Below are 16,296 nucleotides of genomic sequence, written 5' to 3'. Positions count from 1 at the left end.
CATAGTGTTGTCCCAGATTAGCCTATGCAGTCTGCACAGGCTAATCAGGGACAACATTTACGCTTTTATGGTATTTTTCCTTCAAAGAATGGCTCTTCTTAGTAAAATTCCAGTTGAGGCGTAAAGTGTCATGCCTGATTAGCCTGTACAGTTCCCGCAGGCTAATCTGGGATGACACTTGCACTACATGTATTAACCTTTTCCCACTCAGCGCCAAAGTAGCAATGGCTATGCGCAAACTGCATAAAATCAGAACAGCCTGCAAGTAACTCGTATTCTGTTAAGGTTTTATGCTGTTTGCTTCTCATCAGTATCTAAGGGTTTAAAATGAAGCCTTTAAAACTTGAATATAGTAAGAAAATTCTTTTAAACAATACTTATCTAAGGGTTGAAGGGTTAAATCTCATGTTTTTTTTGTCACTCTACGAGCTCAAACTCACTGTTGTTTGCCAGTATCCGTGTTGTCGTGCAGGGAACACCAACTGTAGACCGAGGCTGCCTTCACCGCACCTTGCACTGGTAGATAGATCTGAAAAGATAAACCCAAACATGTGTCACTGTCTAGACATAACAGCTGCCTTCACGGCACCTTGCACTGGTAGATAGATCTGAAAAGATAAACCCAAACATGTGTCACTGTCTAGACATAACAGCTGCCTTCACGGCACCTTGCACTGGTAGATAGATCTGAAAAGATAAACCTGAACATGTGTCACTGTCTAGACATAACAGCTGCCTTCACGGCACCTTGCACTGGTAGATAGATCTGAAAAGATAAACCCAAACATATGTCACTGTCTAGACATAACAGCTGCCTTCACCGCATCTTGCACTGGTAGATAGATCTGAAAAGATAAACCCAAACATATGTCACTGTCTAGACATAACAGCTGCCTTCACGGCAACTTGCACTAGCAGATAGATCTGAAAAGATAAACCCAAACATGTGTCACTGTCTAGACATAACAGCTGCCTTCACCGCACCTTGCACTAGTAGATAGATCTGAAAAGATAAACCCAAACATGTGTCACTGTCTAGACATAACAGCTGCCTTCACCGCACCTTGCACTGGTAGATAGATCTGAAAAGATAAACCCGAACATGTGTCACTGTCTAGACATAACAGCTGCCTTCACGGCACCTTGCACTGGCAGATAGATCTGAAAAGATAAACCTGAACATGTGTCACTGTCTAGACATAACAGCTGCCTTCACGGCACCTTGCACTGGTAGATAGATCTGAAAAGATAAACCTGAACATGTGTCACTGTCTAGACATAACAGCTGCCTTCACCGCACCTTGCACTGGTAGATAGATCTGAAAAGATAAACCTGAACATATGTCACTGTCTAGACATAACTGTGTAATTACGTTTTCTCTTACACAGTTGGGTTATCATGTTTTATTGGCTTAATTTACACTACATTGATATTGTCTTTCATTGTATACCTATGGATTATCAGATTGAAAAACCTTTTTTGGTCTAAAATACAGAAGACCAGGGCTCGTATTCACCAACCCATTTTAAGATTTAAGAATAAAGAAAAGCCTGTGAACCAAGAAAAATACGTTCCGTGTTTGACTACATCAAGACACCCAGTGGTGTGTATGTCCTTAACAGAATAAATGAGACATAGACATTTAATGTCAAGGTTGACTAAAAACTAACACAATTTTTGAATATCCAAATTAAAGAATATTGATTATTCTTAGATGTCTACGAATTGGTTGGCAAACACAAGCCATGATCCAAATTCTATTTCTGCTGTAAACTGATGGAGAAACTGGACTTTTCCATTAATGTAAACTTCATAATGACGTCATAATAGCATGTAAATATTCGAAGCGTTCAATAAATAGGTTTTAAGTAAACAAAACTAGATACCCTGATTTGTTTGTCTGTGCGCCTGTGGAAGGAGTTACTAGCTTGAAAGCCTCTCAATTTCACTGGAACGCCTAGAACGTCGTTCAGGTTAGGGTAACCTTGCAGCATGCGCATCGACTCCAGAGTGTACTCTGTATTTTTGTTATGATCTGTACAAAAGAAATAAGTATATAATAATATGACCATAGAGATTATTTTATGACCTATCCTTACACAATTATGTGGCTAGGCTGGGGCTTGCCCTTAAATAACCCAATTTACAGACCAACCCCCAATCCAGTGAGATAGCCGAGCCTTCACTGTTTACAGTGAAAACGACAAAAGAATTGTCTGCACCGTCCCCATCATATAAGTGGCCACTGTAGCCCAACTGTTCAAGATATACGTGTATAACATTGAGTTTGTTTGTTGTCATATTTGAACAATTAGGTTCTTCAACAACAGGAAGTGTCTTTGAATTTCAAATATGAAAAAGTAACCTTATGATAAGCCTATATTACTTAAGGGATGGAAATAAGCCTATATTGTATACAAGTATTGAAAGAATGGGCATGTGCTTCAATGGTAAAACAGTTAAGTTCTTTCCTTGGGACACTTACAACCATCTTGCACTTGAGCTAGTGACATGGTCATCTACAATTTTAAAGGTGTCAGACATACTTATATTGGCAGGAAAGTTAAGTATCAAGCCCTTGCATAAGTTAAGCAGTGATTTTTTTTCCCAACAACTAACTAGAATTTGTTACAATAGTTACAAAAAAATACCTATGATTGTGAATGTAGTAACATGTTGCATTATGTAAGCAGTGGTGTTTTTTTTCACAATTTTGGGTCCCTTTGGATTGGAAAAATTCATGGTGTTTTGACCAAAATTTGGAAATAAGTGTTTTTGTTGTTTTGCTAAAACATGCTTCAACATTTAGAATAAAAGTGTTTTCAGTATTACATTCACTAAGATTGATCTTATATAGTGGAAAAATTTATACTTTTTCCATTGGGAAAGGGGCCGAATACCGGACACGATTTCGAATGAAAAACCCCACTGGCTAAAGAATATTTAAGTTGGAAAAAAGCAATAACTTTTGTAATTTTTAACAAAGGATAATTGCACAAATCAATTGCACATGCACAACTTAAAACATAAGACAGGATTCCTGAATGTTTGAATGTTGTTCACTACCAAGTGAAGGAGAACCCTTTCGGACAAGGTGATTTAATTGAACACTTCTTAACTTTTTAACAGGGGGTTTAATAATCTGCTAAGTTTATAATCAGGACATTATAGAAAGGCAAAGTTGAAGAAGGCATAACTTTCATAATATTCAATGTTGTGTGATAAAAATGGCACATGCACAACTAAATGTCGTAAGAAAAAATGCTTGCAAGTTTGAATGTTGTGCGTTGAAGTGTAGAACGACTGTTGACAAACTGTGTGTGTGTAAGGATAGATAGACATGACACAGAGAGATGGACAGACATCAATATAGATTCCAATATACCCCCTTTTACTTCTGAACAGGGGTTATTAACTATGGGACATATTTACACAATTATTTCCACTTTGTAACTGACTAAATAAGGAATAAGCTAAATTTTTGAAAGACCTTGTCCATTAATAAGCAGCGATTTTCCTCCTTCTTTATAAAGTACCGGTAAACGGCACTTTCCCAATTACGAAAAAAATACAAATTTCCCAATTGCTGTCCAAAAATTCCCAATTAAAGGTAAAAAAAAAAAAAAAAAATTTTTTTTTTTTTTTTTTTTTTAAGCAACATTTAGTTAGTTTCCCTTTGCAGCTCTATAGCTTAAACCTAGGTTTATATAATATTGACAGCTTCAAAACACTTGGTTATCAATTTTAAAGTATTTGGGAGCAAAAAATCAAATACACCAATTTCCCAATTTGAGGTTTTCACGACTCGATTTTTCCCAATTTTGAGGTTTTCACGACTAGATTTTTCCCAATTGGACCGGTACGGCTACTTTTCCCAATTGGACAAGGAAAATCGCTGATAAGTAGACACAAAACTTACACATTAAAATCCTTCGAATGAAACATTCTGTATCAAATATTATTATTAGAATATAGCTATCATCAGTGGATGAAATGGGTAAGCATTGTTTAAACCTAATTATTTTTTTTTTAATCCAAAAATATTAGATTTCATTTTCAAAGTGCGCAGTCTGGATAATACCTATAATAGCTATACAAAGTATTCTATACATATTGTACTGAATCAGTGAATGTATCTGAATTTATAATATAATACACATTGCCAGGTGATATAAACGAACTTTTTTATTTAAAAGATAAAATTGAAGAATTTAATTGCAATAGTGAACAATAATGTTTCAAATGTAAAACTAAAATAATGAGACATTTTGAGTACATTTTTTATCATAAATTTGATGAATCTACATTATTACAAACATTTCTGATATCCATACATCCCCATGACCATCATTGCTCCAGCAGCAGATATTCCCAAGGAAAGTTGAACAAGCTGTTTGTCACTTAGTGTAAATAACTTAACGACCTTTGAATACCATGATGATGCCATGATTTTGTCTACTTTCAGTTTCAATTTGGAAAAACAGGTGCGCATTTTGACTGGTTGCAATATTTAGCAACTATGTATAGGATTATTCTCAAACCTGTCGGAGTAGAATAAAATGTTTTTTGATATAAAGCAAATTTTATACCAATTAAGCATTATTTAAGTTTTATTATCTGTATTAATTATATCTCTTGAATTAAAAGTATTTTTTATTGAGTTCGAAAAATAAAACATTCTCTTAGCAACAGTAGAAGCCAAATCGGCCATTTTGCCGAACCAACTGCTAAACATAAACAACCAGTTGGCAAGAATTGTGTAAATTGCACATTGAAGATTTATGTTTAACAGATAAATAAAAAAAAATCTGGTGCATGGTGCTAAGGTTTTAACCAGGATTTACAGAGATGGCTGAAATTCAGGTACATTAACAATTTGATTTTCGGCGTTCAATCACAATCGTCATTGTCATGAGTGTGGAATCGTATTTATCTGTTTATAGCCACATGCACTCGGCATTAGCTACAACCCCTCATGACAAAAAAAAAGTTCATCGAATTTTTTTTTAATTATATATATATGTGACTTAGACCCTTGCCAGGGATGGAAAATTAACTTTTTACAATTGGTTGCCCACACGGGCAACCATCTTTAGTATTTTGGTTGCCCAGCTAAAGTGTAACAAGCCCAGAATCATGTACATTTTGTGTCAGGTGTATCTTATACTTTCTTACTATAAAATAATAGATAATTTAACAACAAAATTGCTGACATGACACATGTTTTATGCATTATTTCTTAGTATGAGTCTGATTAAATCATTTGCTAGGCCTAAATACATGTATATTATTAAACTGATAATTGACCCATGGTTTTAAAATATAATTGCAGTAAATGTTTTTAATCTTTAAAAAAGGCAAGTTGCCTGGCCGGACTACCAACATTTAAAATCAAGTTGCCCGGGTCAAAATGTAGTTGCCCAGGGCTCACGAGCAACCACTAATTTCCATCTCTGCTTGCAGTCTTGGCATTAATTTTTTCTAGGCACTAGCCTGGTTAGGCTACCAGCTTTGAAATTTCACTAGCCCGAATCAATTTTAACTAACCCGAATTAAAAGTTATAATTCTGTTACAATTGTAACTATGTTTGTATTGATGAAACATAGAACAATAAAGATTAAACAAATAAACACTTGATTCTGTTTTTATTCACAGTTAATTTCTTACAAAAAAATTAACACAAGGTTTCCTGACATCTCCATTCCATCATGGTCATTGTCAGAATCTCCGACATCCAGGTCTGACATATCATCTATGCTCCTTAAGGTGGCCTGAAAAAAAACAATTGTATAACATGATATAAATTTTCCAAACACATATCTGAATAAAGTAAATAAAATGTCAAACTAGCAATAATACATGTGCATAAGACGTAGCACAAGGAGGCAACTTTCCTGCCCAAACTTCTGAGTATTCTAAATCTAAAACCACATTTGTAGCAGTAGTTCTATTGTCTAAGCCACATATGGTTTGTTGCCGATTTTGCCGATTGTACCAGCATCTAAAATGCAGAATAATACACCTTTGAATTTACTGTCAGGATTTGTTCCTTGACAAATAAAGTAAAAATTTATCTGTAAAAAACTATACTTGTAAGTTAGTGCATGATATTTAATTGCATATTTTTCTACATTATGTATGACATGCACATACCAGTAAGTCAGCAATGCAGGAGCATAATCAAATTACTCAATACTTGGAGACATCAAAACAAAGCCAAGACTGATTATTTTACCATGACATTTGGAATTTTTGTTTTGTTGTTCATATTTTGTGTTGCTACCTTCATTCTCATTTTGCGGTTGATGTTTGTGCGATGCGCCCTCAAAATAACACAGAAAATACATTAAAATAAATGTATCGCCGCAAGTTCTCCACCAAGTAATAATAATTGTTATAGCGTCTCGCAAGATCGACTTACAACACTGTTCAATAAGCATCTAATCAATAAGTGCTCAAGGGAAATAACCAATGCAGTCTTGTATAAGCGTCTATATGAAAGTATTTCGGACTCGTTATTAAGTTCGGACACGAAAAAAGCACTTGACCCATCGGGCTACCGGCTTAGAACTTTCACTCGACCGACGCAAAAATCACTCGACCCGGTCGACGGTCGAGCGGGTTACGGCCAAGACTGCCCTTGAATTGCTGATTTCGGCATACCAGCCAATTTCCAAAGCTCACTACGCCATCAAATTTCAACCGATTTGCACAATTCTGGTATCAAACAACGCAGAAGACTTCATACTATATGAATAAATCGATGCATGTCCACATTATTCTTCGGTAAAGCGGTAATCAAAAAACAAACTTGCCACAACATTTCCTAGAATCGATCTGATTACCACGAAAATACATCACAAACGTACACACTTCGGTTGGACCGTAATTCACATTTTCCTTATACATTTCATACAAACAAATACAATCAAAATTAAACAAATGCATTACTTGCTAACATATATATCTCTCTATCTCCAATATGTGGCGAAAATCAGCTTTCCAACTATTCAACCGATGCCTTTCACTATCGCTACGCTATTTCACAAGAATAGTCACACCTCCGTTATTGACCAATGAGAGCACAGCTTTGTTGAAAACTATTTTGAACTCTACACTGGTGTAGCATTTGTGAAAGGCATAGGTTGAATAGTTGAAAAGCTGATTCTCGCAACAGATTGAAGTTAAATGGATTTATATGTTAGTACGTGTTAATTTTGTTTTATTTTCATTGTATTTGATTGTATGCGATGTGAGATTACAATGCGAATGACTGTACAACCGAATTATGTACATGTGTAATGTTATTTCGTGGTCATCAGATCGATTCTTGGAAATGTTGTTTCATGTTGGTATTTTGTTGACCGCTTTACGGTAGACTTATGCGAACATGCATCGATTTTAATTTATTTTGGTATGTATGATTTGTTTATGCAATAATAGCGAAAATACACATTTTCTCGGACATGATCATCTGCGGGCGCTCTCAAAATCCGTTTCTGCCCGAGTGCGCATTTTTGGAGTGCCCGCAAGTAAAAAAAATTTTTTTTTTTCGACGAACTTTTTTGTGATGGGGGTAGTAGCTAATGCCGAGTGCCTGTGTTTATAGCTACGTTAAAAAATAATATGCTCTAATTATCGGTAACAGAGGATTTTTTAATGAAGAACATCTTTAAAATTATATGCCACCCGTGTTTAAAATTCCGCTACTCTCATTACTATATCGGTTGATAGTCACTGCAGTGCATTTACACTTCACTAAATAATGCTGAAAAAGTGTTAAACAAACATTTTGATGTCAACATTATGGAAAATTTTCTTGAACAAAATAATAAATTAAAAAAACCTGCACGTTTCTCATGATAAACTTTTTCCCCAAATATTTATCTTTAACTTACATAACACAACGTCACAAGGAATACTTTTAATATTATTTAATTAACACTTGACATAAACATATGACACTTGAAAAAAAGGTTAGCACTTAAATATAACATATTAACCTGTTATAATTGCAATATTTAAAGAGTATCAATATACACATTTTCAAGAATTTAATTTGTTTGCATGTTCCAAGCAATAATTTACAGTTCATTCTCAATCTGAAATAAGAAAACAGTAACACCTGGAAAAACTAGCATGCACAATTTAGGTCACATCTATTGTTAATATCTACCATGTCTTGGCAAATATTTTCATTGAAAAAGAGAAAGATAGTATCAATATGTTGGTCTTTGATGGATGGTTTGTAGAAAATATCATTTTGCTCGATATGAAGAGAACGCTTTTACCAACACAGTGCAAACCGGTATAGTATTTAATTTGATGAAAGAAGATACCATTAAGTCAGCGGTCAAGGTCACTTAGGAGTTTTTCATTAAATTGGTTTTCACATGATCCCTAGAAAAGACTGTGACCCACAATCAACAAAGTTGTTTTTTCTGTTATTTTGGGAAGAAAGGAAGGCAATCAGTTAAACGTTTAAGTCAGAGAGGCTTGCATCATGAAGTCTCAGGGGTCTTGATCTCCAATTTTTGGGGCTGAAATTCGGCCCCATTCCCCCTGTGAAAACGTATATATTTATCTCCCAGTTAAGACAAAAAAATCCTCCAGAGAGTGATTAAAACCATAAACAGACTTGTGTATTTGAGATTCAGTTTTTTCAGTCATGAAGTGTTTTGATCAATTAAAGCTAAATCTTATAATGGCATACAACTTACATGTGCTGATATACCAAGAAAAAAAAATATAATTGATTTAATTAAAAAGAATGTTTGGGCTTGTCTAATGACAAACAACGCTTAAATTTACCCACCTGAGGGTACAGGTACTCTTCTCCCAAAGGAGAGAGAGACCGCTGAGTCTGTTTCCTAGTGGGATACAAGATAATATTTTCACCCTTGATTATCCAAATGGGTATGATTGATACTGTGGATGAAAGGAAGATACATATGAGCTTCGCTTTGTGAAAAGGGGGGTAAAATGCATGTCACCGTGCTAAAGTGTTGTCCCAGATTAGCCTGTGCAGTCATGGACCACACTTTCCACTTTTATTGTATTTTTTGTTTAAAGAAGACCCTGCTTGATAAAAATCCTGCTAGAGCGGCAAGTGAAGTTCCTAATTCTGCACAGGCTACAGGTTTTTTTTCTCCACTTTTTGGGATGATAGCCCATGGCTTTGGAATTGGGAATTTTATCAGCATTTTCATGAAATTGGGAAATAAATTCATTAGCCTTTTGTTTCACATGAAAAGTCCACTCAGATTAGGGAAATACTAAATTTGATAAAATCTTTATAATCATTCAAATTAAAAGAACAAAATCATATGATACTTTGTTAGATGTAATGGAATTAAAATTGAGATAAAATACGCTTTAGACAATTCTTTATAAAAAAAAATCTATTTTTTTTTATAAACTCTTTTTTGGAAATGGGGAATTTTTTGCCACATTTTGGGAAAAAGTATACTTTTTGGGATTGGGAACATAGCCGAATTTCGTCTATAAAATCGGGACAAAAAAAACCTGGGCTAATCTGGAACGACACTTCACCCCTTTTCACAGAGCATGGCTCAAATTAACGATGAGTTCACCTGGTCGAAGGTCAAGGGAACAGGGCCTTGAAAAATGAAAATTATTTTCAAACAATATATACATAAGGAGTATATTTGTAAGGAAGACTTGATGGCAGGAGAAACCAGAAACGGTACCTATTTTAAGATAAATAGAAAAGTGTTTAATGTCACTGACATCTTTTCTTTTTATCCAGCCTAGTCCAAGAGGTAATGGAGGGAGCAAGGGCAAGGGCACAAATGATCCGATCCGGTTTTTACCGGTGCTCCCATCCAAGCGAACAAAACCCACATGGGAACAGAACCCGCCATCATTTGTGCTGTCTGGGAAAATACCCGAGGATGATGGGAAAGACCATATTGATTTGATTGGGGAACTGACAGCAAGTAAGTTTTTCCTTTTATATTTACAGGTTTTTTTTTACCTCTGAGAGGATGGCTATTTTTCACAATTTTCAGAAGTTCCCGGCTCAGATTTTCACAATTTCTAAAATTTACACAATTTAAGAAAGTTTGTGACTCATATTTTTTTCACAAATTAAGGGGCCAAAATACAGGAGAAAAAGCCCTGATTTAGCATTATATCTTGCAGTGTTTTTTCACCATTTTAGGAATGGGGCCCGGGGCTGGTGAGGATCTGTAAAATCGTATTGTTTTGACTAAAATTGGGATTTTTATTTTTTTTCGCTGACAAATACTTAAAATTTAAAAATAAATGTCTGATGTGCACATCTTAAAAATAAATAAACCTAAGAAGTTTCAGTTGTAATAACTTTCCAATTTTGTTTGTATAACTTTTCGCCCTTCAAACTGCTTTTATTGCAACAACTTTTTAGTTTTTGTGTGATCTTTTTTGCAAGTGTCAACTCACGCCATTCAGGAACTGAAAATCATACAGTGTAGATTTGAATGTCCTGATGTGTACAGGGTTATAGAACCCATTCCAAACAGAGGTATTCTGAGTATAGACATGTGATAATGTCATGTACTATGTTGTCATTGTAATTTCTATTATTTCTATTGCATAAACCATCTTGAAGGGTGGGTAAATGAAATAGACCTTTTAAATGTTTATTAAACAGACATGTTTAAAATACTGTACATATTTTTTACATTATTTATCATATTTATGTGAGCTGTTTGTTTTTTAAAGTAAAACTTACAACAAAAATTTTGTTCTGCGTTAAGAACTTACGTGTACTTAGGCTTAAACAAAATATTATTCGGTAGTTTTTCTAAACATTTGCTTATCTCATATTTAAAACATGCATCTTTCTGGATGGTTGTCAAACTACGCAGCACCTGACAGCAAGTACATGTACTGCACATAAAAATTGTCCTGATTAATTTTGGATGCCATCCAAATGTGGTCCTATATATCTTGAATCAATAGTGTACATGTTAAATCTATGTGAGCAAAGAAAATAAAAATAAAATTATTTTGATAAGGACCATGTTAATATTTAAATGTTACAAATGTTAAAAAATTAATTTGTTGTATCCTTCAATATAATTTATACTATGGTATTTAATGAAAGTTAAACCATTAATAGTTTGTTTCATTGCTCATTTGTTTGCTTAACTAAAGTATATAATATGAAAATGGAAGGTGTCAACATGAATTCTTTTTATAACCCTTTTATAGGTGACTATTACTTTTTATGTCATTTGAGCCATGTCATGCGAAAATGGGTATTATGCTTCATGCGCCCAGGGTAGCCCATGCAATCACCTTATTATGCTCCCCCAAAATTTTTTGGGGGAGCATATAGTCGCCGCTTCGTCTGTCAGTGCGTGTGTCCGTCCGTCCGTGCACAATTTTTGTCGGGGCTATTTCTCAGCAATTAATGACCGGAATTCAATTAAACTTTATGGGAAGCTTCACTACCAAGAGGAGATGTGCATATTATCAGCCGGTTCTGGTCAGATGATTTTTCAGAGAGTTATGGCCCTTTGAAATTTTCCATTGTACATATAGTGCAATTCGTACTTGTCCGAGCTATTTCTCAGCAACTTATTACGGGAATTCAATGAAACTTTATTGGAAGCTTCACTACCAACAGGAGATGTGCATATTATCAGCCGGTTATGGTCAGATGATTTTCCACAGAGTAATGGCCCTTTGAAATTTTCTATGAACTGTACATATAGTTTTTTGTCCGGGCTATTTCTCAGCAATTAATGACTGGAATTCAATTGAACTTTATGGGAAGCTTCACTACCAACAGGAGATGTGCATATTATCAGCCGGTTCTGGTCGGATGATTTTTCACAGAGTTATGGCCCTTTGAAATTTTCCTTTGTACATATATAGTGCAATTCTTGCCCAAGCTATTTCTCAGCAACTTATTACGGGAATTCAATCAAACTTTATGGGAAGCTTCACTACCAACAGGAGATGTGCATATTATCAGTGGGTTATGGTCGGATGATTTTTCACAGAGTAATGGCCCTTTGAAATTTTCTATAAACTGTACATATACAGGGCCCTCAATCTGTCAAATCCACGGCCGAAATTCGGCCGCATTCCCCCCTGAAAAGTATTCTTTTTTTCCCCTTTTTGGGGGAAAAATTCCCCCTAAAAAAAAAAAAAAAAAATTTTTTTTTTTTTATAGATAGATGTCTCATGATTATTATATCCAATTCTATTTTAATTTAATCTTGTCAAACATACTAAATTATGACATAAGCAATGAATATAGTGCAAACATGTACAAATGTAATAATTAGATAGTAAGTAAAAAATCTCCCAAAAAGGGAAAGGCCGCGAAAATTCCTCCTGCTATGGGTAGCGACCGGCTTCTCCTAAAATGGATTGAGGGCCCTGATATAGTGCAATTCTTGTCCGGGCTATTTCTCCCCAACTACTGACTGGAATTCAATGAAGCTTTATGGGAAGCTTAACTACCTTGAGGAGATGCGCATGTTATTTGTATGTTCTGGTTAGATGATTTATTTAGAGAGTTATGGCCCTTTGAAATTTTTAAGTTGCTAAACCATCCATCGTATAATTTTTTCCAAAGTTATGCCCCTCAAGATGTTTCCTTTTATCTGAACATATAGTGCAATGTTGTGACAAAAAAAAACTTTGGGGAACATCACCCGTCTCCGACGGTTTCTTGTCTGGTCAGGACCTACGCTGTCGGCTATAAGGTCAAGCATTAGGTCTTATTAGCAAACAGTCTAGCTCCTTACCAGACTGCGCATATGTGCAGGCTGTTGCGCAGGCTGGTCTATAGCTTCCCTGTCCCCATATGACATAAGACCATATTTCACACGATGCAGGTCGTTTGCACTGTTATCTGGTTAGTTAACAACGTAATTGTATACTTCATCTGAGGATTATTTAAATGTTTCATTCAATTTTATCAGTCAATTGTTGTCTCAAAAATATTCATAACAACACAATTCTGACGAACAAATCTTCCATGTCATATTCTGTAGTAGGTTTTGAGGATTTGAATTGTTTTGTCAATATTGTGTGCTGTCTTTTTTTTAACAGTCTGCACATATATATTGTTCTTTATAATGAAATAATGTTTGATTGATGCACATATATATTGTTCTTTATAATGAAAGAATGTTTGTTTAAATAAGTTTACATTCGTGGAAAATGTAAGGGTGTTATAAAGGAAAATATATTCACCGAATTTTGTTCCCAAATTAGGCCTAAAAACTCACTTATCATGTTATAATAATACTTTTGAAGTATTTCATTAAGTTTCTGTTATTGATGACACACTAAGATCAGGCATCCTATTTTTGCATTATTGGTATACAGAAATATGTTTGTTAGCAGTTCCTACATATGTCCCCATACTAAACTACAGGCCTATTCTTGAAGCTGTTGTTGCCATGCGCTTCTCACATAGGTTCAATCACCGTTCCCAGTTGGGGTTTCATCCGGGTACTCCAGCTTTCCCCACAATACAAGACCACTCTAAATTTGAAAGTCTTTCTGTAACAATAAAAAAGCTGGAAATTGCAGCTATAATTCAAAATTTATCCCAGCTTTTATCAGTCTAGTAGGTTAAGTAAGTCGGAGTCCTGGGGCACTCTCTGGATATAATGCAGCTTCAGGTGTGTAAGGACCTCACAAACTTATATATGCAAACATACAGCTGTTGCTAAGCATTTCTCACGCAGGCTTCCCTGTGTAAGCATGAGAATTTGCAGAGATTTTTTTCCTTCTTTAAAAAGTGCCGGAAAACGGCACTTTCCTAATTGGGAAAAAACTACAAATTTCCCAATTGCTGTAAAAAAATCCCAATTGAATGTTTCGCCAAAAAACCAACAAAAAAAGACATTCAACATTTAGTTTAGTTTCCTTAGCAGTTCTATGGCTTGAATCTAAGTAAATATAATATTGACAACTTGACAACACATTTCTGATTGGGCTGCTGCCGGTACTTTTCCCAATTGTGCAAAAAATGGCTGGTTTGGTTTATGGTCACCACGGGTGGGGTCTCCGCCAAGTACTCCAGCTTCCCCCCACAACATAAAATTGCTTGATTTAGACTCCGATCGGCCTCGATCCACCCTGATCCAACCCTTTTTCTAATCGGGGCTTGATTGTGATGATCGTCGTAAAGTCGCAGCTCTGTGAGAACGAGGGGTTAAGAAGGAGTCCTGGGATGGGGTTCCACACATAATGCCACATCAAATACAGATAGACCTCAAACTTAGAAATACACTCACAAAGATTGAGTACTGTTACTGGTTATAGGCCCAGGAAACACACTCGAGAGCATTTCTATAAGCCTGAGGCTTTTGATGCACTGTAGCTAACATAAATAGGTTTAAACTAAAGCTTGAAACAAACATAATACATTTCTTTGAAGGTTTAGACTAAAACTTGAAACAAACATAATGAATTTCTTTGATGGAAATCCCATTAATTGTACACATCTTTTGTTTTATTTTGCTCATTTGTTGTCAATTAATTATTTAGAGAAGTGCTTTGAATTCTTGGTAAGTAGAACTCCAAAAAAGGAATAGTTTGTTTTTATCGATCAGTATAGCAAATGAACACAAAATAAAAAGACAGTTAATTCAGTGGGATACAACATATGGTTTGAGATGTGTTTTTTTTTAGTATGGGATTTTAGTAATTTATCCAGATAAATAATAACTGTTTATAGATGTCGACAGCAAAAGGTGTGTATTGATAAATTTGGGGTTTAACAAACTGATTTCGAGCTTCACTGATGGCAAAAGTTTCAGTTAAAAACTTGAAAAAAGTAAATAAAATAAAACAATTCTAAGACTTAAATTATACATTTTAAATGGTTATAAACTGTTTGCATGTATTTCTTTTAGCTGAATGAACTGACTTGTTTTTGTTTCGTCTAGTTGTCTTGCTCGTATGGACTTTGATCTGGTAAAACAGGGCTTAATGCGTCTGCGTAAAGTGTCATCCCTGATAAGGGACAAAGTGACAGCAGACAGCAGTTTTTGTTGTTATGGAATTTTGTATTTCAAGGAAGTCTCTTCTATACGGAAATCCAGTGCAGGTGGAAGGTGTTGTCCCAGATTAGCCTGTGCACCAGGTTAGCCTGTGCAAACTGTTTTACCAGAGCAGGGATCATATCTTGTTCTTTAATTATATTTTACTTGCCATAGTTAAAAAGCACAATTTCTGTATTTGACATGTTGCCATTTGCAGGGGACCCCAAACGACGGAAGCCAAACAAATTAAAGCCAATAACAGAAAAACAGAATGGCACAGATGTTACACAGTTTCAGCAGCCAAAGAAAGACCGCGAAAACTTCCGAAAGTCATTGGTGGACATAATCATGTGCGTAAATCATTGAATTGTCAATGTGAAAAATTGAAAAACAACAAACATCGTGTAACTGATCACTAATTATCATTTTCATAGTTGTCTCACTTGTAATCATATGGTTGTTTTTAACCTATTTTCTTGCTGGTTATGTGCATGCTTGTTTTAAAAGTACAAACAAAACATCAAATCTCTTTTGTATAAATGCTGATATTGCCAAACACATAACCTCACCCAAGGGTTGCTTACATGGCAAATTTGTTTTTGTGGAGCCTGCCGGCGGAAAGCTCCATATAGCTGTCACAATGGTCAAGTTTACATGTGTGTGCGTTAGTATGTCTGTCTGTGTGTGCCTTAGTACGCCTGTCTGTGCGTGGGTTAATACGTCTGTCTGTGTGTGGGTTAGTACGTCTGTCTGTTAGAGCTGCAACGATTCGATCCAATGTATCGAAAATTGGTTTTAAATGCGTCGATTTGATTACGATACCAACCCTACCAAATTCGATTAGATTCTTTAACATAAAGACATAGATACGTAAAGCGCACTGTACTCTGAATATTTGAAACGAGCAGGTAGAATCTATAGGTTTTATCTTTACCTGTAATTACGACACGCGCGATTGGTTACTTATTACTTTAGTCATCCAATCAATAAGCTTGTTACGGTCTTCTTTCGAAAAAAGCGTCAAAATGGCTGAAAAAGTTATGGCCGACAAATTGAAATTATCAGATGCGCCTAAGAAGCTAAAATAAAAAGTGTGGCAGTATTTTGGTTTTCGGGATGATAGCCCTTCCGATAAAGCTACGTGTTTACTGTGCTTCACGGACGTGGCGTACCCTAAGTCCGGCTCAACCACAAATATAATGCAACAATTGTGGAACGCAAACATAACGTTGATTTAGCAGGAGGTAGCACCAGTGCAACTACTCAAGTCGCCG

At 35.4% G+C, this 16,296-nt stretch overlaps 2 protein-coding genes across 11 annotated transcripts in view; one reads left to right on the top strand and one right to left on the bottom strand.

The window, feature by feature from the left end:
• Positions 1 to 4,497, bottom strand: part of LOC127847680 (uncharacterized) — a 391,129-nt gene extending 386,632 nt beyond the window's left edge. For 3 of the 7 annotated variants that reach the window (XR_008034114.1, XR_008034115.1, XM_052379747.1), the window contains exons 1-3: positions 4,319 to 4,497; positions 1,888 to 2,036; positions 441 to 529 (exon numbers count right to left, since the gene is read on the bottom strand). Coding sequence is in view for 3 of the 7 variants with exons in the window: in XM_052379747.1 (XP_052235707.1) it covers positions 441 to 529; positions 1,888 to 2,036; positions 4,319 to 4,493 (413 nt within the window). In the remaining 4 variants the exon portion in view is untranslated. Of the gene's footprint in view, positions 1 to 440; positions 530 to 1,142; positions 1,162 to 1,887; positions 2,037 to 4,318 lie in introns of all 7 variants that reach the window. The other 4 variants (XM_052379746.1, XM_052379745.1, XR_008034117.1 and 1 more) reach the window with 4 other exon arrangements.
• A 204-nt stretch (positions 4,498 to 4,701) lies between these two features.
• LOC127848498 (dynein axonemal heavy chain 7-like) overlaps positions 4,702 to 16,296 on the top strand; it is a 281,861-nt gene continuing 270,266 nt past the window's right edge. For all 4 annotated transcript variants that reach the window (XM_052380990.1, XM_052380993.1, XM_052380992.1 and 1 more), the window contains exons 1-3: positions 4,702 to 4,864; positions 9,772 to 9,961; positions 15,240 to 15,372. In XM_052380990.1, the coding sequence (XP_052236950.1) occupies positions 4,850 to 4,864; positions 9,772 to 9,961; positions 15,240 to 15,372 (338 nt within the window). In that variant the 5' untranslated portion in view covers positions 4,702 to 4,849. The remainder of the gene's footprint in view (positions 4,865 to 9,771; positions 9,962 to 15,239; positions 15,373 to 16,296) is intronic.

The sequence above is a fragment of the Dreissena polymorpha genome, chromosome 10 (genome assembly GCF_020536995.1).
Source record: "Dreissena polymorpha isolate Duluth1 chromosome 10, UMN_Dpol_1.0, whole genome shotgun sequence".
In the NCBI taxonomy this organism is placed as follows: domain Eukaryota; kingdom Metazoa; phylum Mollusca; class Bivalvia; order Myida; family Dreissenidae; genus Dreissena; species Dreissena polymorpha.
This window is presented reverse-complemented; position numbering and strand designations above follow the sequence as displayed.